The sequence below is a fragment of the Gymnodraco acuticeps genome, unplaced genomic scaffold, assembly GCF_902827175.1.
Source record: "Gymnodraco acuticeps unplaced genomic scaffold, fGymAcu1.1, whole genome shotgun sequence".
NCBI classification, from domain to species: Eukaryota; Metazoa; Chordata; class Actinopteri; order Perciformes; family Bathydraconidae; genus Gymnodraco; species Gymnodraco acuticeps.
Genome location: NW_022990346.1, coordinates 1851002 through 1878603, shown reverse-complemented (window position 1 = coordinate 1878603; position 27602 = coordinate 1851002). Strand labels below are relative to the sequence as shown.

General features: G+C 39.4%; 1 protein-coding gene across 1 annotated transcript; it reads left to right on the top strand.

Moving 5' to 3' along the window:
* The first annotated feature begins 14366 nt into the window (after positions 1–14366).
* Positions 14367–21005, top strand: oxtr (oxytocin receptor). The gene is given in 3 exon segments (XM_034223818.1): positions 14367–15262; positions 15265–15363; positions 20258–21005. Coding segments are annotated over 3 exon segments (1167 nt in total). The 5' UTR covers positions 14367–14436; the 3' UTR covers positions 20500–21005.
* Positions 21006–27602: the final 6597 nt, after the last annotated feature.

The window sequence follows — 27602 nt, the reverse complement described above, 5'->3', positions numbered from 1 at the left end:
CGGTCCTCGCCCTCATGCTTGGCTCCCTGAGTTCGCCCCGCGGTGGCCTTCGCCCCTCCATAACCCCCACCTTGGACTCTGTCTTGCCCCTGGGCCGTCCGCCCGAGTCCCCCTTCTCGGCTTCTGCCTTGCCCACGGGCCGTCCGCCGAGATCCCTTCGGGTCCTCCGCTGTGCTCCTGGGTTGTCAGTCCAAACCCGTCCTCCTGACCCCCTCCACCCACCCTGGTGGCCCTAGTTTTGTGTCCCTCCTCCGGTCCCCCTCCACCCACCCTGCTGGACATTGTTTTTTTGGTGTTTTAGGGACGTCTGGAATCGTCCCTTGAGGGGGGGGTTCTGTTACGATTATTGTGTTATGTCAGTTTTGTATGTCTTGTTTTTGGGTGTTTTGCTGTTCTCCCGGTCATGTTTCCTCTTGGTATATTGTCTGGTCCTTTTCCCTGTGTTTTTCCTCCTGTCGTTAGTTTCCCTTGGTGTTTGTACAGTAGTTGTCTGATTGTGTTCACCTGTGGCCCTTGTGTTTCTCCTCCCCTGCCCGGCTGTTTCTCGTCTTGTGATTACCCCTCCCTGTATTTAGTCTTGTCTCTTCCTGTGTTCAGTGTTGGTTCGGGGTTTGTCTGTGACTGTGTTCACCGGGGAGTGTTCTGATTGTCCGTGTGCCATATCCTTGAAATAAAGGTATTTTCAGTTTTTTCTGCATTTGGGTCCTGCCTGCCTTCACTCACCGTAACAGATATGTACATTCGGAAAGATTGGGTTGAGGATTTAACTAAACATAGATGTCATAATCTAGATTGCGGACAGAAGTCAGACATGTTTTAAGTATTACTTTTCCAGTGGGCTCTTGAGAAACGTTTTTTTCATGTTAGCAGACGGCTTCAGTGGATCATCATCACTTAAGTGCATGAGTTCAAAACCATACAAAAGCTGTTTATGTAAAGAATTATTTGAATATTCTCCAACATCCTCCTATTGTTCTCAATTTGAACATCAGCCAGCCTGCTGATATTTAGCATTAATATCCCTGATATGTTTACAACATATTTAAAGGTTGCATCTCAGAGATATCATTACAGTTTTCCTGGAATTAATGTTCACACAATTTAATAATGTGTAATCTTATTTGAAGCAAAGTTCCATCGTTTTTACTGTGACTTAATTTAACTAGCCACTAATTAGATGAAAGTTCATGATGTTTTATGAAATCATTGGGAATAAATCTACTTTGTGGTTCCCTCCAGGCAGCTCCACTAATATAGTTAGTTGAAAAATATGGTGACCCCCCTGATGATAGCTGCTGGAGATCACACCTCTGCAATAAGTTGTGATGGGAAAACCTTGCTCTGGTCAAACCCTGTCAAACATTGTCCTCAGTAGGTCACAGTGTTATGAATGACAGTGATTTAAATGTCAATCATGGTCAATGTGTTTACAGCCATCTGTGATTGTCTTGTGTTGTCTCTAAATTACTTGGCCTCATGTTATTGCCGATCATTTTAAATCAGTCTGGTTATGTATGTTCATTGCCAGGCTGAGGAATAGACATAGTTTATCATGATACTTAGTATGGATAAGAAGGAAATGATCTAAACAAATTCAATCAAATCCAGTTACTGCTCTGTGTTCCAGAAGCTATAGAGACATCCATCAGTCAGCATGAGAAAAAGAAAAGCAGGGCTGCTTTGGAGCATGATGTTGTACTAAACAGAGACCTTGAAGAAGTTGTTAAATGTGCACTACACAAATGTTGTTGCACTTTTAATGATTAAAATAACATATGTTGTTATTCAAAGTAATGATCATATTAGTACGGTGGCCCTGAAGTGCAAGACACCACAGCATTTCAGAAAACACTACAGATTTCACCAAAACACCACAGCATTTCACAAACACTACAGCATTTCAGAAAACGCCACAGCATTTCATGAAAACACCACAGCATTTCACATTGGACGGAAAGGGTATTCCTTTAGGGAGAACACTTCTTGTTTGTGATTGGACAGAGCCAGCCAGAGAAGCACTGCTGTGATTGGTTGTTTTTGCTGCCAGTCAAGAAATGACGCTTCGTGATTGGTCAACACCCGACAGCTAAATATGTCCCAACACATCAGCCGTTCGCACACACTCAGAGCTCACAGCTCCTCATATCTGTTCAGAACTGGACACAAGTTAAAACATGTACAAACCTCAGACTGTCTATGTCATGGCGAATACAGTTGCTGCTTTATTTATGTCTGTATGACGTTGTTGTGAGTGTTAGTTTAGCCTGATGGATCCGATTCCATTCAGAAAACACGCATTTTAAAAGCTTTTCGCATGCCGTCTTATCTGCAGACTTGTCAAGCGTTAATTCATGGTTTTTACTAACCGTTATCAGTATGTAGTTACTTCGGCATCACTTTGAAACGTGTATTACAATTAAATCACGGTCAAATATATTCATTTTGTTGTAGTTGATTTACATGGAGATACGCCTCGCCCCCTCTCCAGCGCCTCTTGTTTGAATGACAGGGGCAAACACAGCTGACAGCCGCGGTGAAACTCGAGCGATTAGAGCGATGCGAATATTGGGTGGTCTACCATAGTATTTACATGGAGATAAGCCCCTTAAAAACCATGAATTAATAAAGAATTAATTCTGTGTTTACTCCTGTTATTCAAACAAGACGCTGGAGAGGGGGCGGGCCGTATCTCCATGTAAATCCTATCGGAATCGGATCGATCAGGCTAAACTAACCTGTAGCTGCTCCGTCCACACTCACAACAACGTCATACATACAGACATAAATAAAGCAGCAGCGACTGTATTCACCATGACATAGACAGTCTGTGTTTTGTATATGTTTAACTTTTGTCCAGTTTCTGAACATATATGAGGTGCTGTGAGCTCTGAGTGTGTGCTAACAGCTAACGGCTGATGTGTTGGGCCAATCACGCAGCGTCATTTCTTGACTGGCAGCAAAAACAACCAATCACAGTAGTGCTTCTATGGCTGGCTCTGTCCAATCACAAACAAGAAGTGTTCTCCCTAAGGAATACCCTTTCCGTCCAATGTGAAATGCTGTGGTGTGTGTGAATGCTGTTGTGTTTGTAAATGCTGTTGTGTTTTGTGAAATGCTGGTTGAATGTTGTTTTGTGAAATGCTGCGGCGTTTTGTGAAATGCTGTTGTGTTTTGTGAAATGCTGTTGTGTTTTGTGAAATGCTATTGTGTTTTGTGAAATGCTGTGGCGTTTTCTGAAATGCTGTGGCGTTTTCTGAAATGCTGCGGCGTTTTGTGAAATGCTGCGGCGTTTTGTGAAATGCTGTAGCGTTTTCTGAAATGCTGTTGTGTTTTGTGAAATGCTGTGGCGTTTTCTGAAATGCTGTTGTGTTTTGTGAAATGCTGTAGCGTTTTCTGAAATGCTGTTGTGTTTTGTGAAATGCTGTGGCGTTTTCTGAAATGCTGTGGCGTTTTGTGAAATGCTGCGGCGTTTTGTGAAATGCTGTTGTGTTTTCTGAAATGCTGTAGCGTTTTCTGAAATGCTGTTGTGTTTTCTGAAATGCTGTGGTGTCTTGCACTTCAGGGCCACCATATATTAGGGCTACTAGCACCATGCCCAACTTTTTCCAGGGAGAGTTAATAGAAGGCAAGATACATTTAGCTTGAACTGTAAACAGGTACATACATTTACAAGTGCTACGACGAACCACAATAGGCTAAGATTGTTTGCCACATCAGTGTCTTTATGGAGTCTCATCAACATACAATTACACACAACTCAGCAAAAATGCATACAAAACAACACAACACTTGTATTGCCTTTAATCCATTACTTTTCTGGCATAGATAATTGTGTATTTCAAACTTTCTTTGATGCACTGCTTGAAAGGTTTACAAAGCACACAACCACACTTGCAAACTTCAAACACAGCAGTGGATGAGAAGGATGATTGGCGCAAACAGCTTCAAAGAGTGACCTATACCGAATCTGCTCTCACACAATGTCTCCTTCTGTGCTTCTGATTATTAAGGGGTTTGAACACAAGGTGCTCATCAGAGCAGTGTGGGGTACTCTCCCAGAGCATCATGGACATGGGAGTATCAGTATGACTTCAGAGTATCTGTTCTGATCCGATATATTTGTTATCCACAAACACACCTTGAGAATAACTTTTTTAGCACCATCTACTCAAGATGCAGATTGTCTACTGGATAGAGACCTCATTGAGTTGCTAGGACTTAAGTGAGACTTAGTAGAAAAGCCCCAAAATGTATTTGCTGAACACCTCCGCCTACGGATGGTACAGTCATAGCTTGGCAATCACAACCAGGCACAGCAAATACATGATTAATGTAGTTTATTTATTAAACTGTGTGTTTTATCCCCTGATGGAAGCTGTAAACAGTGTCATATCTGAAGTACTAACTATCTTTAATAGCAACCCAGCTCACTTCCAGGGCCAAAATCATTTCACACCATGTTATTTTTTAGGAGTTGTTTTGAAAAGTTGTTTTACGACTTGCACATTCACTATGCACTATTTCACCGCTGTGTGTAAGGCAGTCCCAGACGCTGTCAGAGTTTAGGCATTAGTTGCTCTGTCCTGCTCTATTGCATTGGCTAAGTGTACAGATGTAATCTCAGCCAAACTCCTTATCGGAGATAATATTACATTTGCCAAATAGTTTGGTTGGTCTTATAAGGCATTTTTCAAACTAAAACAGGAAACCAAAGACAGACAGACAGACAGACCTGTAAGTAGGTTGATGGTGCGGAGTACCCTTGATGTTTTGGTTCCTCAAGACGGCCACATTGTTGAGCATACACATAAGGCATTTTATTCATTCATTCATTAATTTGTTGGAGCCCATTAATACTTTGTATTTTCTCATCTGCAGAGGATGCTAATGGAAGCCATGAAATCATTTCAAATTAATCCCAAGCACAATGGACCCTTGGCTATTTGGTTCAAATAGAAAACCTGACACTAATACAGAGTGAGTGTAATCCTCAGTCCTCTGTTAATGGGGTGATATGGAACTGACTAATAAGCTACATTTCACTTTCTAAGAGGATTACTTTTGTTTCAACTTAATGGGATTATTAACCGCTGATTCCATACTCTTTGGTGTTCGACAGGATCATGAGCAGAAGTTCACTTTCATGACACTCACCCGCTGTCTAACAATAACTTTACTCTAGTCAGACTTACTGTTGAAGCATAAACTTGAAAACTTGGATGAATAGTAAATGCAGTACCACAGTTTTTGTGAGACAGTTATATAACCATTAACTTAAATATAATACAGGTAAAACCCTCTTATTTCCTGCTAAATCTCATGTCAATTGTCTGCTGGTTTTGAGGGATGATACAAGAAGACTTGTGAATACACCTCATTTTATTGCGACCTCTTTGAATAGTAAAACGTATTATACAGTACATTTTTATTTAAAAAGGATCCACCCTACATACATTAACAAAATGTGTTTGTCTGTTAACGGAAAGGATTTGCTCGTAGAGACGAAACCATAGAAAATGGTAGTAATCCCCCAATTGTGAAAATAAAACCTTTGCAGCTTTCAATTAACTTTTCAGTTCCTCTGCTTGTGAAGCAATTTTTTGTTAATGCTGCTTCCTAGCTGCTAAGTGTGTGAAAAGGCACACACTTTAGCATGCTAGCTAAAGGGTGATAATATGTCAATGTTGTGTTAATAGATTGTTCTGCTGCCCCCTCTGAAACTCCTAATACATATTATTCTACTATCACAAAGTCAGAGAACTATAAGTAGCTGTGAAATATTGTTTATTGATGTTATTTCTGTGACATTCATAGTTAATCTTGTTTGGATTGTCACTGTATATTTAATTGTTTTATTTTATATGTGTTTATTTTATTTGAAACACTACATAACTTAGCAGAAATAGAGCTTGACAAAAAGGGGCAACAAAGAACCAGATGTTCTGTCTTAACCAGAGACATTTACTGCACAGGAAAATGTATTTTATTATATTGTTTTGTTTCTTAGCCTGTAGGCGGTAAAAGATATGTCTTGTACAGAAGAGTCTCAGAGTCAATTTTGCTATTTGTGTGTGGGTGTTTGAGACCATTTCAGAAAATTGCTGTTATAATGATAACGTTTTTGTGGATTGTCCTGAACTGTGTGTGTGTGTGTGTGTGTGTGTGTGTGTGTGTGTGTGTGGTGTGTGTGTGTGTGTGTGTGGTGTGTGTGTGTGTGTGTGTGTGTGTGTGGTGTGTGTGTGTGTGTGTGTGTGTGTGTGTGTGTGTGTGTGTGTGTGTGTGTGTGTGTGTGTGTGTGTGTGTGTTTCAGATTAGCTTCACATAGTTAGCTTCAAATCAGATATTGCTGTGGGGCAAAATCACCTTTTTTGTTGATATTTCTGTCAGACCAGTCAGTTTCAATTGATATAATTTTTCCGACTTAATTTATTAGCCTATTTCACTGACTCCACATGTCAGAGAAACCCTGGTGTTGTTGTTTATATAGTAATTAAATGTTATTTTGGTAAGAAGAGGCAGGTTTAAATTGTTATTCAAGATCCTTTCAGATTAACTATTAGTGAATGATGGGACACAAACCTAACACTTTACTTAAAAATGCACAAGCATATCCTCCGGACATGAGCATGTCGGGTTTACGGATGCCAACTTTCCAAGTGGTTTTTTAAATCACTGTGACATAGTGGCTGCCGGCAGAATTAATCGGACTTGAATTACATTTTAAATGAGTGCCACAAGCGTGCTGCTGGACAGATATAAGACTCAGGGAGGCAGTTTTCAGGTGTGTGTAATAGTGCCATAGACTGAAAAGCCCCATTGATCTCCTCCCACGGCAACACACACAACACACACACACACACACACACACACACACACACCCATAACAAACAGTCCAATGACCAGCTGCTAACTGGTGTATTTGGAGGTAATGGTCCGAGAGGAGGCGATCTACCGGTGTTGAAAAGAGCTCTGATTATCCTGCCTCATGTACAGCTCTGTGCCAAGTCTGCTTGTCTTGATACAATTCAAAGACTTATCGTTCTGCATCTGGGGTAGAATAATATATTTGAAAGCAACACTGGGTTAATTTCTAAGGTTTTTAGAAATTCACAAAATCAAGAAGTTAGCGTTTCAGGTTAATACTTTTTTTTGTATTCCCATCATGGTTCACAGCAAGTGAATTCTTTGTTAGTTCAAATGCAGTGTCTTGGTTACACAAACACATTGCAGATGCCTGATTTCTAAAGGGTTAAATTGACATTCAGCATACATATTTGTTAGACACATGTGGAATACGCATTTTTTCTGCCCCCATTTAAAAAAAAAATGATATTATAGATTATAGTGCCTCTTCCACAAACCAATCTTTCAAAATGCGAGATTTATTGTACAGTAGCTTCGTCCTTGTGAAATATTAGTGTTCTCTCCATCGCCACCTTTTTCCCATAAATCACTACCATGCGAAAAGAAGCGGGGGTTTGTGCTTAACTGGTCTGATCGTACACTGGGTTCCTTACAGTATATGTTGATTACAGTGTGTTGCACGATTACAGGAAGTGTCATATTATCAAAGTTATAGGTGGGAACATTGTGTTTTTTTCTAATTTCCAATTTTTTACTCAAGCAGTTAGATTTGTTAGAAGCTGTTTCACATCAGTGTCCAGTACTTTTTTTGTTTGCTTAGCGCATGCTTACTGATTCAGCACACAGTATACATGCAGTAAAAGCTGCTTTATCTTGAAGGCAAGGACATGAATTATGAGGCACGCATGTTTACTGGTGGCGTGGCGGGGGCATCTGTGGGGTCAGGTTGAGAGGTGTCATTAAGACTCACTCCATACACCCATAAGAGACATAATGTCACATTGAGGCTCTGATATATTGTCAATGTGTCCACTGCTCAGTGATGCCCTTGACTGTGGAGCTTTCTCCCCCATATCAATTATCCAAGAAAATGCAGCCCATCAGTCATAGAAGGGTAAAATACGACTTAATATCAAGGTCACATTAGAAATGGTTGGTTTCTATAAAGTCTTGTGTTGTCATGATCACCACAAGTTTAGTGGAATGGATTGATATTGGACCCAATGCTTGCCAATCAAATAGAAGGAAAAGTATAACATTTACCATCACTTTTATTGTTAAAAATATATATACGTGTGAGGTTTGATTATAACATGATTTGAAACATGTAAAGCTATGTTGTAGAATAAGATACATCCGGAAAAAATCCACATAAATTATAAATTCCACAATGTTTGAATCATTAATTTAAGTTTATGTACACCTTAATATAAAATATCAAATAAGAGCAGTCTATAGTAACGGAGCTAGGCACAGCAGTCCTTTGAGCCTACTGTTAGCATGTCTTAGTTGCACCTGTTAGCATGTTGACATTTGATAATTAGCGGCAAACACATCTGAGGCTGATGGCAATGTCATTAGTTTGGCAGGTTTTAGTAATGAACCAGAGTATTGAACACATACATGTAGCAATTTCTACCTGGTATATGGCACTATAGATACAAAGAAAAAAGTTCATCTGGGATCCATGAATGTTTTAAAAAAAATCAATCCACTCAAACTATTCTTGGGAAATGTCAGTCTGAACCAAAGTGGTGGAGCACATTGAGTAACAGACACAACTTGTCTTGTGGCGTGGAGCTCAAGAGTCTGCTGTTTTGGTTGGGTTCTCCACGTTTCGCGGGATTGTAATTATGTCACTGCTTTTGGCTGTTCTATCCCTTTGAATTTGGAGCAGCACTGGGGGAAGTCCCCACAGGACCGAAATATCCCATCCATCGCTCTCAACCCCGGTTTTACCAGGCCGGGGAACGTGCTCCTCTTGCAGTCCGCTGGGCACGATGTTGAACCCCATGTTTTATTCATATAATGGAGTATGATGGATGAGGTGTTATTTATAGAGGAGACAGCCCTGATTTATCAGACCAATAAAAGGAACAGAATGACAAATATAGTTTACTGGTCGTAAAGTTTGATAAGCCCAATGCCTCTGTTATTATAAACTAAGGCTTTGTGAATTTGAAAAACTCAATTACGTGTATCTGATATTGCTGAAGCTTGTAATGAAAAGTGATTTGCAATAACACATCTAATCAACATTCTCTCCAAACTTCCCCCTTTTATGGCATGAGTCATATGCAGCCATTTATTTATTATCAATATATTTTTAAGCAAACAAGATATGATTTGTGCTTAAAAAAAATAAAAGTTATTTCCTCAAACATAAAACAGACATCCGACAAGGGGTATTGTTGAGTTGTTTATATTTTTAAAGATCCAATTCCACTTCCTGCAACACCATTCAGAATGGGCAAACAATGGGCAAAATCTTTTTCAGACCTGCCACTGGAAGTATTTTTCTGTTATTGTTTTCGAGGCATAAGTCTTAGATCTTGTCTTTAACAAAAAGCCCAAACAGCAACTCAGGAAGCTCCTGCAATGAAGCACGTCATTCTCTTAGAAGTGAGGCCCACCTGAAGAACTCTGTATGTAATACTGTTTAACATATTTGCAAGTTACAACCCCATGCTGGAGTGAGATATGTCTCAAGCTGGTGTGATGTAAGACTTAATCTAGCTTGTTTACCTGCACTTCAATCTTACAATCCTCTGAAACATGTGGCTGTAATCTTGGAAATCTCCAACACCTTCTTCTCTATGAGGCTAATGGCTCTCTGTGGTGCTTTAAATAACATGCAGAATCTATCGTCCACCCACTGAGCCAGGAGTGACAGCATCCCTCTATGTTGATCTACTTTTTCATGCACCTCATGACACAAGATCAACTGGGGGAAAATGCTAGGCTGTGAACTTGGTGTATTGAGTGATTACATAAGCAGCAGGAGCCCAGAGTATTAGCGTGCCAAACCTTTGTATCTTTCCTCATCGGGGGCTTGGGCCTGAACCTTGTCTCTAATTGGATCTGTCAACTCAAAGCCCAATATGTGTGGGAATGGCACGGAAAAAACTGCTGAGCAGCTGGAATCAGCCGTGGAATGGTGGGATAGATATATTGCGCAGGTTTATGTGGCTTAAGAAAAAAAGTATTACGTAACTTACGTAAATACTGGGTATAATAATCCCTAAAGTTGTCAGTGTTAAAATAAGTGTTTCTCCAATGTTTACTGTGTATCCAATGACCATAACCATCTGTTGTTATTATCAGCCCTTAAAGCAGCTTTCTCAGCGCCTTATTATATTACCATATTTCTCTAGAAAATAATTGTTTTATACAAAAACATTTTGACCTGAAATCCATGTAGATATTAGTGGGAAGAGAAATTCCTTTAATATGTCTTTTGTAATTTAAGATACAACAAAACCAAGATATTTTTAAGTCTCAAGTGGCACACGTTTTTACAGCAGAGACAGACTGAGATTTAGAAAACACATAAAGAAATATTTATATGAAATAAAAATAAATAATTAGTGAGGTAGGTAAAAAAAGCCATGCAATGACCATGCCTATAGTGAATTATACTAATGTTTGTTTAAAATATGTTTATTAGTGCAACTCAAGCTTCCATGATTTGCGAACTCTTTATTTAGTTTGAATAATAAATACAATGTACACAATATTATAGTATTGTAATGTTATTCAGTACATGTGTTTAGTATCTTTATTTAGTACAGGGAAAATGCATTACTATATAAAATATAAAAGGATCATCATAGCAAAATAGTTTTGTTAGAGTGATGCAAGTAATATTATACAATGTAAAATAAAATAGAGTTGTGTTTACATGGTATCCCCTAACAACCCAAGTCTATGCATGACGTTTACTGGAGTCATTCTGTGTAACCAAATTACATGTCTGCTGACTTAATTTACAACCTTCGCCTTCAATGCTCCTTACTGGGCCGGACATTAAATAAATCACTTTAAAGATTTCACCTGGCGTTGTCATAAATATCAGAACAGGCTATCAGCAATACTGATTTTCTTGCCTCCACTATTTAACAACTGGTGAATGTGATAATGGTCTCTGCAAGTTGATGAAGCGCACAGCTCATTTAGATAGATAGATAGAACTTTATTGTCCCCCTTAGGAGACATTTGTCTTGGGCATCAATATAGTAAACATAAAACATTTAGGACAATCAGTAATAGATACAGAACAGAGATCACATATCACATGAAGAAACAAACAAGAAACATACAGGTACAGAACTTTCCCTATTGCACATACATAAATCAAATATTGCACTTTCCCTATTGCATTCATACATAATCACATATTGCACTTTTCCCTATTGTATTTATACACAAATCAAATATTGCACTTTCCCTATTGCACCTATGCATAGTGTCCGTCAAATTGCACATATCCCTATTGTGTCCATACCTATTTACACATATTGCACTTTCCCTATTTAACCTTCTCGATTGTACAAACTACACTGTACACATTTCACCTCCCAACAACTCCTAACAGCATAATCACAATTGTTTCTGACTGTTCAGCAGCTTGACTGACAGTGGAATAATGGAAAACTTATACCTGTTTTTTTTACATAGAACACAGTCAAAGCAGAGTCAACAGGACCGGGGAGGCGGCGGCCGTAACAAACACTATTAAACAATGCAGTATTATGCATTATTATAGGCTGCAGAGTGAACCTTGTTGCTCGCTCCACACTGGACTGTACAGTATTTATTTGTTACATTAAGAGGATTCTTTGTGAGACAGACCTCATTATGACACATTTAGTCTAGAAATACAGACTTTGGAGGACCCAGCACTTGAAACGGACATCGCTTATTTATCTCTATTTACCATTAACCGTATCTTGCTTGTTGTACACAGCTTCCATCAGATACTCACTCCACACTGCTAAGAAAGTCCAAACTCCTGACACTAAAATGTTCTAAGCCTTATCTCCCAGTAAATCTTATCTGGCATAACCTCCCTAAAGCTTTGCAGCAGTGACTGGCCCTTTCTTTTGTGGACGTAAAACCTTGAAAAACACATTTCTTTACTTCACATCTAAGACTTAAACTGTATTTACTTTATAATGAGTGCTAGCAATATTCTGTCTGCACCAAACTTTCAAATGGCACTTGCTATTTTGTTGTTTTTGTTGTTTTCAGACTATTTCCAGTTTCTTTCCTCATTTGCTGTCTCATTTCACGTGGCTCACCAGAAAATGTAGTTAGTGAGATCATTAAATGATTCTTTCCAAATTCACAAGTCACATCATTAGATTTGATGTATCATTATGCTTCTTCCTCCTTGTTCTTTTTATTTCCAGTCATCCCTAAATCATCTTCAGCTTTCATGTGTTTCATGTGCTTTGAAATTCCAGTGGGTCTGCCATTTTCCAAAACCCAAAGCCACAAAAAGGGGGGAAACAACCCTCCCCCTTGGCATTGGTATACAGTAAGACCAGAGGCCTTTTCCCGCAGGGTTTGCAACTGCTGGAAATTTAAAGAGCCACACAGTAGTTGACAAATATGACTTCCAGCACTTCTGATTCTGTTAGCATTGGGGTTAATTAAAATCATATTATCAATCATGTCCCTACATTTTCAACAAGATGTGTACTTAAAAGTCAGTGTTGAGTATTGGCACTTATATAAACTTATAAATGATCATGATCGACAACATGTTTGGTTTCACATACATTGTGCTGTAGTTTATTTTGTATCCATTAAAACTGAATTTAGAAAGCATAATGAGAGACGATTGGTATATTACATGTTTACAAAAAAACCCTACTCCTCTTAGTGTCTGTAACGAATCCTCTCATATGGCCATTTTCATTCCTTTACTAAGACATTTCAGCATTAAACTGTATACATTCATGTATAATAGTTTTCATTGACTATTCCTGGTACATCGCCCTCCTTAATTAAGTATTAATGGATTGACCTTCTTTATTTTAGTCCCTAATTCTGCAGCATTGCACTTGGCGACACAGATAGGAAGAAGACATATATCTTCGAGAGAACGGCTGGAATGTAGCACATGGATATTAACATGCACGTCGCACAACATTGCCAGCTACATTTCAACAGCGTTTCCCCCCCCCCATTGTTATGAGGGTAAGAGGTAATCATGGACACCTTTACAATAACCTTACCTTCTGGACAAAAATCATGAGAAACAGAATAACAACAACAATAAGGAATGTTGTTATTCATTTTATCTTCAAATATGGGCTTGGATCCATCAACAAGGTTCTCCCAAAGTGTGTCATTATTGTAGTCTAAGATGCCTTTAGACATGGACGATAAAAAACACATGAAACATGTGTGCCGAGCTCTGTGTCCTCATGAAAAAGCGCATGGCTTTATGTGCCAAAATACTCCTCTTCTCATTCATATTCATTTAGCTCAGAGGGTGTTACCTTGATGGTGTCACACATGCAGGTGCAGTTTACTTTTAAACCAGGGTGGCTTTGAACAGTTTTTAAGTATAGAAACTATGTTTGCGTGTGTTTTTGACGCACTTAAACCTCAGAAATCGTTTTAATTCTGATATTTGCATCTCACCTGTTTTACCTTTAATGTTGCCTTTCAGTTGAAGGTTAGGAATGTGTATGTGTTTATTAAATAGCTGTTCACTTATTAAAAAACGCAGGTCAGATTACATCTTCGAGTATCCAGCAGAAGGTTCAGTCTCATTTGAACCTATTATAGCACACTGAAACTATCTCATAATGACAGCAAAGCTTTTGCACCAAAGGCTTCACTGTGTGGCCACATGCTTTCTCCCAAACATCAGTATGGACAGCTCAATTATTGCACAAAATTAGGTCAGTGAGAGTATGTCGAGGGGTTTATGCAGGGGTTAGGGCTCCGAACTGCAGAGCAGGATGGGAGGACACTTATGAACGCCTCATATCGCTCCCTTGTGGAGGTGATGGGTTTTCTCTCTGTACACTGAGCCGGGGACAGATATAACGGGTTGAGTGCTGAGGTGCTTGCCATTCCGATTCTTACCAGAGAGGATGTTGGAGCTTACAATTTCTGCAGCACTTTTTCTCGTCACATTTTAATTTAAGTGGCATTTTTTGTTTTTAAAGTGAATACTGTGTTTGTATTTCTTCACAGCCTGCTAATTCTTTGGATTTTGCAGAATTACCTACTGTAGTCAATTGTAAACTCTCAGATTTTTTTTACTCTATTATTGCTATCTAGTAAATCCACATTGAAGATTTTCTGAACTTTAAGGTTACTTTTCTTTTGGCAGAGTGTGTGGAATATTTCAGTCTGCAGTTTCTAGAAAGGATGGGAGATTGATTTACAAATCCTTGGTAATCCTTGATGAATATGTGTTAAGACTCATCAAACCTCACCCTGCGTTTTAACACCTGAGGACGCAAGGAAGACTATTCCACTTAAGACCCTCTAAGTGACTGTTTAAGAGTGCAAACCCCTGACGCATCTACAGAGGACAAGACTGCTACAATGGAGAGTATTTCAAATGAAAGTGACTTTTGGCAATTTAACGATTCATGGAGGAACTCAAGTATCGTTAACGGGACCGGTTTGTTGAATAAGACGAACCCTCTGACGCGGGATGAAGAGGTGGCGAAGGTGGAGGTGACTGTGCTCGCCCTGGTGCTGTTTCTGGCGCTGGCGGGGAACCTGTGCGTCCTGCTGGCCATCCACACTACCAAACACAGCCAGTCCCGCATGTATTACTTCATGAAGCACCTGAGCATCGCCGATCTAGTTGTGGCGATATTTCAAGTTCTCCCTCAACTTATCTGGGACATTACATTTCGGTTCTATGGACCGGACGTTTTGTGCAGGTTAGTGAAATACCTACAGGTCGTTGGGATGTTCGCGTCCACTTACATGTTAGTTTTGATGTCCGTCGACAGGTGTTTGGCAATTTGCCAGCCTCTCCGTTCTTTGCACAGGAGAAAAGACCGTTTTTATGTCATTGTTTCCTGGGTCATTAGCTTGATCTTCAGTATCCCGCAGATGTTCATTTTCTCTCTGATCGAGGTTGGCTCGGCTGGATCCGGAGTGTATGACTGCTGGGGCGACTTCGTAAAGCCTTGGGGTGCCAAAGCTTACATCACATGGATCAGCCTCACCATATATATCATCCCGGTGGCAATACTGAGCATTTGCTACGGGTTAATAAGCTTCAAAATATGGCAAAACTTTAAACTGAAAACCAGGCGCGAGCAGTGTATAAGCCTGACGCCCAAATCCTCCAAATGCAACACACTGGCCCGCGTGAGCAGCGTTAAGCTCATCTCCAAGGCGAAGATAACCACCGTGAAATGACTTTTGTGATCGTTTTGGCTTATATCGTCTGCTGGACACCCTTTTTCTCTGTTCAGATGTGGTCTGCGTGGGATCCAGCTGCGCCCCGTGAGGGTAGGTTGATTTTGAGTGTGTGCCATGCTGCGAGTTATTACGCATTTACAATGATTAAAACCCTAACACAGTATTCATATGTTCAAACCTTTTGCACATTTTCCTGGCGATATGGTAATTAATGGATATCCGTGAGGCATATCAATATTGCTGTGCGCAACAGAGCTCTTTACGCACGAGGATACCAACGCTTGCGTATCTATGGAACAAACATAGAACACCAAACCCAATCTTTGAGATGTGTGTATTTTGCTTTACTAATTCATATTAATAAAGCACTATTGTTTAATGGCTGACTCACGGAGAGCCTGGTTCTGCCGTTTTAGTGTCAGGGTAAATAACGCAGCCAGGGTGCGGTGCGGATGGGTGCAGTGCAGGAGGTTTGACACTCAGACAAACCATACAAATAAAATACATTTTGAACTACTTAACATGTCAGAATTTATAGCAAAGGATTTGGATTTTGTTTAAATAAGGCATTTTAAAGTTTGTAAATGTCAGGGTTTTTAATCAAAAACACATCCTTATCCCACAGTTATTATACAGTCCCTGTCCCCTCACCACCAACATTTGAAACAGATCATTAGAACACGGGGTCATTTTACATCAGAAATGCATAGCAGGAGCAACATGTCTTATATGTCATAATCAATTATATTTCTCATGATTAAAAAGAATTGGGTAGGCCCTTTAAAGTGCAAAAATCAGTATGCATTACTTCACGAGTTTCCTTCGACGCTCCTCGACCTGCAGAGACCGACTGAAGGCTAATCATTGATCAAATTATTGTGCGCATACACGCGCCAAAGAGCTCTGTGCCTGCAAGGTACGTTGGAGTGTGTCGTTGACATTTAACCACAATAGGTCACTTAGCAGCCATGTATATGGTCCCTACATTTATCGACAGGCTGGCACATGGCCACACCCATTTAACAAAAGAAGATTTAATATGCCAATAATCACAAGTTATTTGGACTCTGCCTCTTTTCTCCTTCTATATTTCCATTACATTTCAATATGACTAAATAAAAGGCGCCGTTAAAGTAAAAGCCTTGTCAAAGTGTTTCATATTAAATGTGTTTTCATTTGTCTGTATGATCTAAGGGGGTTTCTGGGCAGTACAGCTTTTAATATGAGATGTCTGCATGTCCTCAAAGACATTACAAACCTTGTATTTTCCCAGACAAAATATTTAAAAAGAGAAACATGTTCTACAAATACAGACTTAAATAGGCCTACATGTAGGGAATAGGAAGTTTCAGGATGAGTGAAGAGTAAATAGATGTTTGTGTTTCAGGCCTCTGGTCTTTTCTTTGCCTCTGTGGGTTTGTGTTTAAGACTCCAGCTGAATGGTTCTGTCGCTGTCATCGAGTGGCATTGTTCATTTGAGCTCTTTACACTCTGGGGCTAAACAGTTGCTCTTAGCTGTCACAGTTCTCCAACACTGAGGTAAATTGCTATAAATGGCTTTGTTGCTAAACCTCTCAGTGATATTTACAGTGCTGGAAAAACTAGCAGCAAAGGTGCTCTGTCCCTTGAATGGAAAAGAAAGTGATGAATTCATTTTCTGTTGCAGAGCATGGCTCAGTGCAGGGCGGAGGCTGATGTCTGATGGCTGTCGTCCACGTGAACACTTCTTCAGAAAGGCTAGAATTGGCTGTGACACGTTGCCAGTGTTTGTGTAAAAAAGATAGGCGGCAGTGTCTCCTGTGTGTGTGCAGATTAGGTGAGCCCAGACTGCAAAGCTTTGAATCCCTCGCTAAGGGAAGACCCTACCCTTCAAACGTGTTTCAAACATTCACAAATGTTAAAAGGAAACAGTATGAACAAAATATCAGGTTAAGTAAGATTGTGTTGCTGCAGTAAATTGCCGTTAATGTAGTCATTAAGGTTGTTTGAATGTGTTTTGAATTGTAATGGGGCATCTGGAAACAGTTGTAGTGAAATATTAGCAGCCAGTGAGGAGCGTAAACAGAAAACTCATTGTTAATGTGTAATCTTTGCTAAGTCAACCTGCAGCGATATAGCAAATATTTAAATAGCACCTCAAAGATTATGATAATGCTTAGGTCATTCACTTATAATCCTCCACCATGGAACATATACATAGCATGTTGTTTGCACATTGTGCGAAGCAAAAACATAATTGGATATCTAAAGTTAAATACATTTTCATGGTGCAGAAAAGTACATTATTTCAGCATCTTTGTGAGTTATTGGCAGCATTATACAAATAATTAGAATAGTTTGCTCTGAGATATTCTTAATAAAGACATCTTTTTATTTTCACCATCAAACAAGCTGACATTTCAATATAAGTGCAAAATTGCTTCTTAAAGGTTGCCGTGTGTGTTTGAAAGGCAACAGAAAAAGGATGTGTAGGAGCAGTTTATGTACTTATATGCAGACTACCACACTTTCTCCACACTGTTCCCCATTTACTAAAGTAATCATGTGCTCTGCGATGATTGATTTAGTAAACCCTAAAGTCAACAACACTTTTGTTCAAATGTATAGTTTGACATTTATTAAAATGTGCTTTTTCAGATACTTAGATAAGAAGCTGGCTTGCTCTGTCATAACATATTTCTCCTTAATTGTCCAAGAAACAGTCCAGCACGTAGTTCCACATAAAATGGCAAATACTACATTTTACACCCTAATTCTTGTACATATAAACACATATTGTAAATGCTTTTATTAGTAAAATATTTGTTTACCTTTGCACAAGGCCTAGATAGCTTTTCCCCAGCTACGCTAAATGATTTCTTGTGGTAGCTTCATTTTTACTTTACAGATGTCACAGTGGCATCTTGTATATCATCTAATTTGTACTACTTTAGCCACAATTTGATCAGCTTTGTAGCACACACAAGTTTGAAACTCATACAATTTCCCATTGAGCCAATAAGTGCATGTTTTAATTAAATGATTGAACAAAGAGCCAAATTGCTTTGTCAAAGTTCCAACAAAACTTCTGTTTTACTGTGAAAGAGCCAGTACTGTCACAGAAGGGACATTTCCATTTTTAGCAACCCACTCATCAATATGATTTTTGGAAATGTCATTGTCCCATCCTTCCAATCTTTTTGACGTCAGTAGCGCCTGTTATTTTACATTGACCGACAGATTACCTCGAGGACAAAAACACGTGAAGGTTTTGCTCTGACTCAGACACGAACACAACCTCCCAAAAATGGTATCGACGTGAACATCTACCCCCCGCTGAGCTTGTTGCCCTCGGGTGCTGACTCAGACTCACGTATTGATCTGTGTTAAGTACTTAGTGGACACAAAGCCCAGTGTTCAATGTCGTGTAAATGTCAGTTTGTATACACAGTTTTGTCTTTACTAGCAGCAAGAAAAGCAAGGCAGGGTCTTAGGTACATAAAGCCCTCTGAAAGCAATTTTACTCATAAATATCACTTGATGTTTGAATGGAAATGTGATTACTGCACTGCATTTACCATCAGGGAACAAGAATTACCACTAAGTGTCCTTGTTAATGACTTGCCAAAGTGTCTTTAGGGGCTGCCCAGTATCAGCTCTGACATCAAGACAGATGTACCACCCAGGGGAGGATCATTCTGCCTTTTCACTTGCTGTGCGAATCATCGCTCTTGTGAAAGACACAGAATTAATTCACTAAAGTCTTTGTCTCGATAGTTCTTTCTATTATTCAAATTGGATCCCTGCTCTGCTCTCATCCACCCCGATAAGAAGTCTTGATAATCAGCAGTTGGTCTTTCACGCCATCTCCAATGAAGCATGGTTCCTCCTCTCTCTCAGCAGCATAGTCTGTAATAGAGCAGGTTAACCCATGGTTACATATGTCTAATAGCAGCTGGTGAAACACCTTTTTTAGCTTGCCATTTTGTAGAATGTTTCATTCATTTGGATTTTATTGCTGAGGTTAAAATATATGTTTAGTATCTAATACATTTTACTGCATTTTCATACATCCAATATATTTAGCACAGTGTCTACCCAAAGTTTTTTTTTTTAAACCCATGACAAAATAGCTGAAGGGTATTTATATCATCTGCACTGAGTTAAACTCGTGTTTTAGTCTCATAAATCCATCCCCTAATGGCTGATGATAAATTCTTGTTAATCATGCGTGTGACTTTCGTGCCCTTACAGAGATAATTTACAGTGACATTTTGTTGGAGCTCAGGGACAGTAAACCGTTGTCTTTAGCGACAACATGAGAATAGCAGGAGCACAGATGGATTAACGATCAGTAATAAGAGGCTAAATACAGGATATGAGCCGAATACATGGATGTGGTGTGATCAACATTTCCGTCTCTCTAACCTTGAAAGTGTTTTTACAGGAATTTGCTTTGTTTTAGAAATGCATTGCTTTCTGGCTTGATTGAACATATTTCCATTGACATCATCTTGTGTTTATTTCTCACGCTTAAGCTGAAAGTATTATGACACTCCTATGCCTTCTCAATTTCTGATTCCAAAGACTGAGAACTGGTTTTACATTGGCAGATTACGGTATTCATGTTAGCATGAACTAATGTCAGCCAGCTAAAATGCTGGGCAACATGTGACCTGACATTTTTTCGAGATTAAAAGCAGTACATTAGTTCAAACCTGACCACTCAATAGTTGTCAAGGCTCAGGTGAATGCCACCGTTATTGAAATTCAATCCCTGGGGACCATGGGTTTATGTTTCAAAACAATTCACATAGCAGTTAATATATTGCAATCTGGAAAATAGTATTACACTGATCAACCAACAATGCCTTCTCTACAGCCATGGATCAAAAAGCATCACAAGTTAAACTCAATGCTAGCTACACCTTTTTTTTCACAGAGTAAATTAAATTGCAGGGTTTTTTGTTTTGTCAGTAACTTGTCTCTCCCTAATCTTCTGCAGCCATGCCCTTCATCATCTCCATGCTTCTGGCCAGCCTCAACAGCTGCTGTAACCCCTGGATCTACATGTGCTTCGCCGGGCATCTGTTCCAGGATCTCAGGCAGAACTTCCTGTGCTGTTCCACACGCTACCTCAAGTCCTCCCAGCGTGACTTTGACTGCAGTCACAAGAGCAACTCCTCCACCTTTGTAATTAAGAGCACCAGCAGCCAGAGGAGCATCACACAGACATCCTCCACATAAGCCTGTCTTCCCTTCTCTCTCAAGCCTTCCTCTCAAACACCTGCGTCATATCTAGCAGTTCAACTCCTGAAGGAATTAATTGTTGTATTAACAGTACTTCACAGTGTGAAGTGGAATTGTGAGATAGAAATATCTACAGAAATTGAGTAATGGTGTGGTATTTCTTGTTCATAAAGACGTATAAGATAATCACAGACCAAGAAGAGCAATCACTTGACTTTTGTTTTTATATTATTATTGTTTGAGATGTACAGTATATATGTGTACAGTGAAGAGAAAGTAAAGGCAACGAGAATATTTTTTAAGCACTGTAAACATTATTGATTCAGTTGCAAAGCTTGTGGATCCTGCTGTCTGTGTTATGATGAAATTGACTATCTATTCTAAATATTGTGAACTACTTTGTAACATTTACAGTGGATTGCATACATCTATGCTTACTTACTGTACTTGATATGTTGTTAGATGTGAAATGTCATGTCTTTCCCTGGTAAAAATAAAATAAAAACCACTTAGAAAAATAAATAAAGAGCAAAAGCAGCACACATTTTAGCTTTTAGGAGCACCTACTGCCTCTTGAAAGCCTTGGCAATGTTGCTGGAAATGTACTAGAGGGATGTTTGTTGACACAGAATCAATAACGTCACTGAGTTCCTGCACAGTTTTGGCAGCACATTGAAACTTCCTGTTTAGCTTCAGCTCAAAATGCATTATTGGGTTGAGATCAGGAGCACGTGGACACCAGAGGCCTGTACTACGAAGCTGGTTCAACCTAACCTGGATATGTTTGAGTTAGCCGGTTGGCCTAATCCAAAACATACGCGCTCTCGCTAAACTGTACTACGACGCGGGTTATCAAGTGGATCGCTCAAGCCAGCCGTGTCCCATCTAGTTAGGTGCGCGTTCACATGAAAGGTATGGTATTTGGAGCATTCGACCAATCACAAACATGGACAAGCGTACTGACAGTGCATGTCATACTTCCTGAATGAAAAGTCAACTATAATATTACATATGAAGAAGTTAAACTTTAAACATCCATGACTTAAACACTTTATCCAGGATAAAAGCCACATAGGGTTTTACCTGCAAGGTGAATACAGCTGGCAAAAGAAAAAGTGTTTGAATGCGTACATTAACAGGTTTATGATATCACTGCCCCGTCCAAGACACGAGTGGATCTGACTTTAATTCCATTTGACTCGAGTGTTTCGTCAACTTAATGTGTTGCTTAAAATAATACTTCTGCATAGTATGTGACACTGCAGTGTTGCACAGCCAGATACGGCTCAGCTGACTCAGATAAGGAAATATATGATTATGATGTGATATGCCGCGGACTGTAGAGTGAATTGCCCTAATGTGAGACATTTATTGCATTTCAGACTTCTGGAATATATTGCGATATGAAGCCAATACAATCAATCCACATCCAGTACCATTCTGAAATCCCCAGGATGTGTCCTAATCAAACTAAAAGAGAAAATGCAGATATTACACTCGTAAAAGTAATGGTAGACATATCAGTATACTCTTAGTGCCAAGTTGTCTCAGACAATCTGCTTTTCCTAATGTGGGACAGTTCTGTGCAAAATGTGGGACACTGAAATGTTGAAAAGCCTCAGTCACCTTAATTAATACATTTATGTATTTATTATTGTAATAAAACATCTCAGGTCAGTAACACTCAAAGCTAAATGTGCAATACCATGTTCAGCTATTTTACTATTTATAATGTTATTGTTGTGTTACAACATTTAGGCTTATAGGTGTGGATGTTAACTTTTTTTATTTTTTTGTGAGAATCAAACATCATCAAACAACAATAGATTCTAATAGTTTGCAAAAATCATTGAATTGTATTTCACAGGGAACACATACAACTGCAGGTGAATTTGAAGGCAACATATCAAACATTGAGGCAACACATACACCTAAACCTGCGTAAAACAATTGCTTACAACATGCTGCTGTTAATTACAAAGTTAAAATGTTATTGAAATCTAAAATGATTAGGACATGGAGTGGATTTAGGAGCGGTCCAGGCCCCCAACAGCCTCAGCTGAGGAACCCCACCATCCTCAGTGATCTGTCGATATTCTTCTATGGCTGCCCTCATTCCTGTCCTTCCTACCACTGATTCAGTTTCCTTCCCTGACCTTCAATTTCCTCAATTATTCTTTGCCTGCTTTGCCTTTTTCTGTGTCTGCGACTCTCTCCCGATCTTATTTCTCTCCTTTGCCATTTGTGATCTAAAATGCATTCAATTCATCATTAATATGCATAGAACAAAACGTGTGTTGGAAGGATTTATTCAATTACTATGAATAGTTGGGCTTTAAATTCATTGCCATCTTCTAAAACTCAGACATTTATCCCTAACATTCTCCCTGACTTTGTCATACCATTTTAACAGACCCCCAATTATTTAATATAATTTGCCCATCACCTTAAATATCTAAAATAATGCATTAGAAGACTAAAACCCTGTAAATAACCATTGCTCTTGCACAATCCATGCCCCACACATTGTTGCCTAACTGAAGAACTGTTCCCACAGCATTAGGAAAATCATACTGTCCCACTTTGCGAAACATGTTTCCTTAAAGTGGGACGATGGAACATTTGATTGAAATAAAAAATATAGAGTATATTTACACCATATTATAATATTGTTCTGATGAACAAACATATCATAAACACATCCTGATAAAAACTTCCAAGATTGTTTTATTTAAACGAAATTTAAAACCTTAACATTACATTTGTCAAAACACTACGTCCACTGATCTTTTGGGTGGTCTTCACCATAGACTGTAGGTCTTCACACAGGGCAGACACAGGGTACTTCCTGTTTGAATGTTTTCCCACCCTCATCTGTGATTGGACATTTGAGAAGTCATGAGATTTTGATGCATGACATCACAGCTTGTGTTTACCATATCTCATTTACCTTTCCCTATTCATTAATTTTTTCATATTTTTGCATGTATTATTTACACATTCACTGTTTATACTTATTCCCGCCATTTGGACCTTTTTTATATTTATGTACTTGTGCACATAAATAATGTTTCTAATTATTTACAATAAAAAAATATATTACTTTTAGCCAACACTTTTATAAGGCCACTACATTAGATAATTACGAAATGTGAAGATAGAATACATATCTTTCAGGTTGTTATTTTGTCATTATGTTTAATGTTTTATTTACCTTTTTAGTATTTGTATATAGTATCTGAACTTTGGAGAGGAGTTGGGAGACACACGACACATCGAATCACATCTACAGATGAAGACGAAGCGAATGGAAGTACTCCCATACTCCTAGCGTGTGGAAATGTTTGTGAAAAACGTGTTGCAATGTCTCCGAAAATCCTAAAAATAAGCTCATATTTGAATTCCCCATAAAAAAACACATCATTCAGTAAAAACAAAAGGCCCCCACTGATCATCTACTCTCTGAGACGATTCCAGGGATTGTCTGGCTTGAGTTTCTACCACCAGGGAAAGTGGACAAAAGTGCCCGAGATCAGCCCTCTTAATTTACACAGGGCCTAGTGCTTAGTTTTTGGGCATGACAATTCAGGAAACTCCCCATTATATTTTTATTAAATATCTGAACTTTGGAGAGGAGTTGGGGACACACAACACATCAAATCACATCTACAGATCAAGACAAAGTGAATGGAAGTACTCCCATACTCATAGCGTGTGACAAATATTTTGTGAAAACGTGTTGCAAAGTCTCCGAAAACGGAGCAGTGGCTAGGCTTGTTTGAGACGAGATGCGGCTCGCGGCGGCCGATCGCAGCCGGGGGAGTCTCAAAAAGCTCGCCTGAGTCGGACAGCTCGGAGTCGGCTTGCGTCTTCTTCATTATTCTCTCGGTTTTTTTTGGCGGATTGCAAACAACTTTAAGGTGCATACCGCCACCTCCGGACCTCGGCTTGACTCGGTTTGCATTTATAAAGAATGCACACATGGGTTTTAATCGTTCATGTCAGATATGTACTAAGTAAATACATTTGTTCCTGCTCAAGATTAGATTCAACTTTATTGTTATTGCACATATTACAGGTACTGAGACAACAAATGCAGTTTAGCTTCTAACCAGGTGCAACAAGCAGTAAAGTGAAAAGTAATGTACACAATAGACATAAATATAGAATGAATTGAATGATGAAATAAACAGTGAGGGGTATGAATACACTAGACTATCAGCCTGTGTGAGCAGTATGACAGTGTGTATGAATATGCTAAGATATATAAAGTATGAAAACGGTAAGAAGTGCAAGTATAGTATAAAATATATAGATATTAATTTCATGATGATAAACATTGTGGAACAATGATGAAAAATGGGAATGGAATGGTGGCGACGTAAAACTGACACAAAAACAAACAACAAACTTTTGCCGAGCCAATTGGACAGTTTCATCAGCAGCACGGGGTAAAAACCACCAATGAGCGCTCAGCTCGAGATACCAGCGAGTCGTTTCCATGGATGTATAATAAGAACTGGATACAGCGTGGGAGCATGGATGTATAATAAGAACGGGATACAGCGTGGGTGGCGGGGCCTCATTCATTCCTATGAGAGGTGCTCATAAGCGCATGATGATAAAATGGCCCAACTTTTGAGAGAGCGAAACGTCACAGATTACCCGGCATGCCTGAGAAGTACCCGTATGTGCGCTCATAGTGCAATGCGCAACTTTAACCAAATGCTCATTCACATTGTTCACGATCAAGCCGTCAATTTGCGTACACGTAACAGCACCGCACTTCATGACAGCTTGGTAATGATTTGTTATTATGATGGATTTGATATTAACGAGGGCGGGCAGTTAGCCAGCTAGCGGCTGAGCTAGTCATTATGCTAATGTGAACAATCACATGCGTTATGTCCTTCACAGTGGAGCAAAAAAGTATTTAGTCAGCCACCAATTGTGCAAGTTCTCCCCACTTAAAAAGATGAGAGAGGCCTGTAATTTCATCCAGGTATACCTCAACTGAGAGACGAATGATAAAAAAAAATCCAGAAACAATCACATCACTGATTTTTAAAGAATTATTTGCAAATGATGGTGGAAAATAAGTATTTGGTCAATAACAAAAGTTAATCTCAATACTTTGTTATATACCCTTGTGTTAGCAATGACAGAGGTCAAACGTCATGCTGAAAGACCCCAGCCACGTTTCATCTTCAATGCCCTTGCTGATGGAAGGAGGTTGTCACTCAAAATCTCACGATACATGGCCCCATTCATTCTTTCCTTTACACGGATCAGTCGTCCCTGGTACCTTTGCAGAAAAAACAGCCCCCAAAGCATGATGTTTCCACCCCCATGTTTCACAGGTAGGTATGGTGTTCTTGGATGCAAACTCAGCATTCTTTCTCCTCCAAACACGGTCTAGTTGAGTTTTTACCAAGATGTTTTTTATTTTGCGTTTTCATCTGACCATATGATATTCTCCCAATCCTCTTCTGGATCATCTAAATGCTTCTCTAGCAAACTTCAGACGGGCCTGGACATGTACTGGCTCTTAAGCAGGGGGACACGTCTGGCATTGCAGGATTTGAGTCCCTGGCGGCGTAGTGTGTTACTGATGGTATAGCCTTTGTTTACTTTGGTCTCCCAGCTCTCTGCAGGTCATTGACTAGGTCTCCGTTGTGGTTCTGGGATTTTTGCTCACCGTTCTTGTGATCATTTTGACCCCACGGGGGTGAGATCTTGCGTGGAGCCCCAGATCGAGGGAGATTATCCGTGGTCTGGTATGTCTTCCATTTTCTAATACTTACTCCCCACAGTTGATTTCTTCACACCAAGCTGCTTACCTATTGCAGATTCAGTCTTCCCAGCCTGATGCAGGTCTACAATTTTGTTTCTGGTGTCCTTTGACAGCTCTTTGGTCTTGGCCATAGTGGAGTTTGGAGTGTGACTGTTTGAGTTTGTGGACGTGTCTTTTATACTGATAACGAGTTCAAACAGGTGCCATTAATACAGTTAACAAGTGGAGGACAGAGGAGGCTTTTAAAGAAGAAGTTACAGGTCTGTGAGAGCCATAAATCTTGTTTGTTTGTAGGTGACCAAATACTTATTTTACCGAAGAATTTACCAATTAATTCATTAAAATCCTACAATGTGATTTCCTGGATTCTTTCCCCCCATTCTTCTCTCATAGTTGAAGTGTACCTAGGATGAAAATTACAGGCCTCTCTCATCTTTTTAAGTGGGAGAACTTGCACAATTGGTGGCTGACTAAATACTTTTTTGCCCCACTGTAATATACGCTGTATACAGGAGTCTAGTGATGATCCAAGCAACAGAGCTTCATTAGCATGAAAGAATGATTGCACTGTATATATATATATATATATATATATATATATATACTTATAATAAAGTAATATTAACTTTATTTAATACAACATTTACGGTACAAGATTTAATCATACAGCCCATGTAGTATGATAATGAATTACAGCAAACATGTGCAATATATCCATTATTACAGCTCCTTGGGATGGCAGTAAGACGATATGGGTCCGTCTTATTGTGCATCCATGGGTAAAGATAAACGCAACTCACATTGGTTTCTCAAACAGCATCTCTGTAAAACTACGTGTATTGTATTCACTGAATTTCACTCTCTGCCTTTAAGGCTCGTTGTAGCTCCAATAGCTCCAGCCCCCACCCTTCCTGTGAGCACAGTGTGCTCTGATTGGTCGGGACACGTAACATGAACGTGCGGGCGGCGCGATCCCGTGGGTTAGATGCGCGTTCATAATGCAGAGGGAAATAACTCTCAGAATAACGTTATTAGCACATTATTACAACTTGAGGAACGAATGTTTTTAATAAGGGCTATAGGCCTACAAGTGTTCATACTGGGTAGTTTATTTAGTTTAAAAAAAATTATCCAACGATTTACAGACCACTCTTTCCCCATGTAAGTCAATGGGAAAAAGTGTTTCCGGGCCTGGCAACCAAACGGAAGTGTAGTACCACCATTTGGCCAGCACGAATATTTTCATCTGAGTCCGGTGTCAGTACCAGATATGTTCGGGCTACCAGATATGTTCGTGTATTTCCGT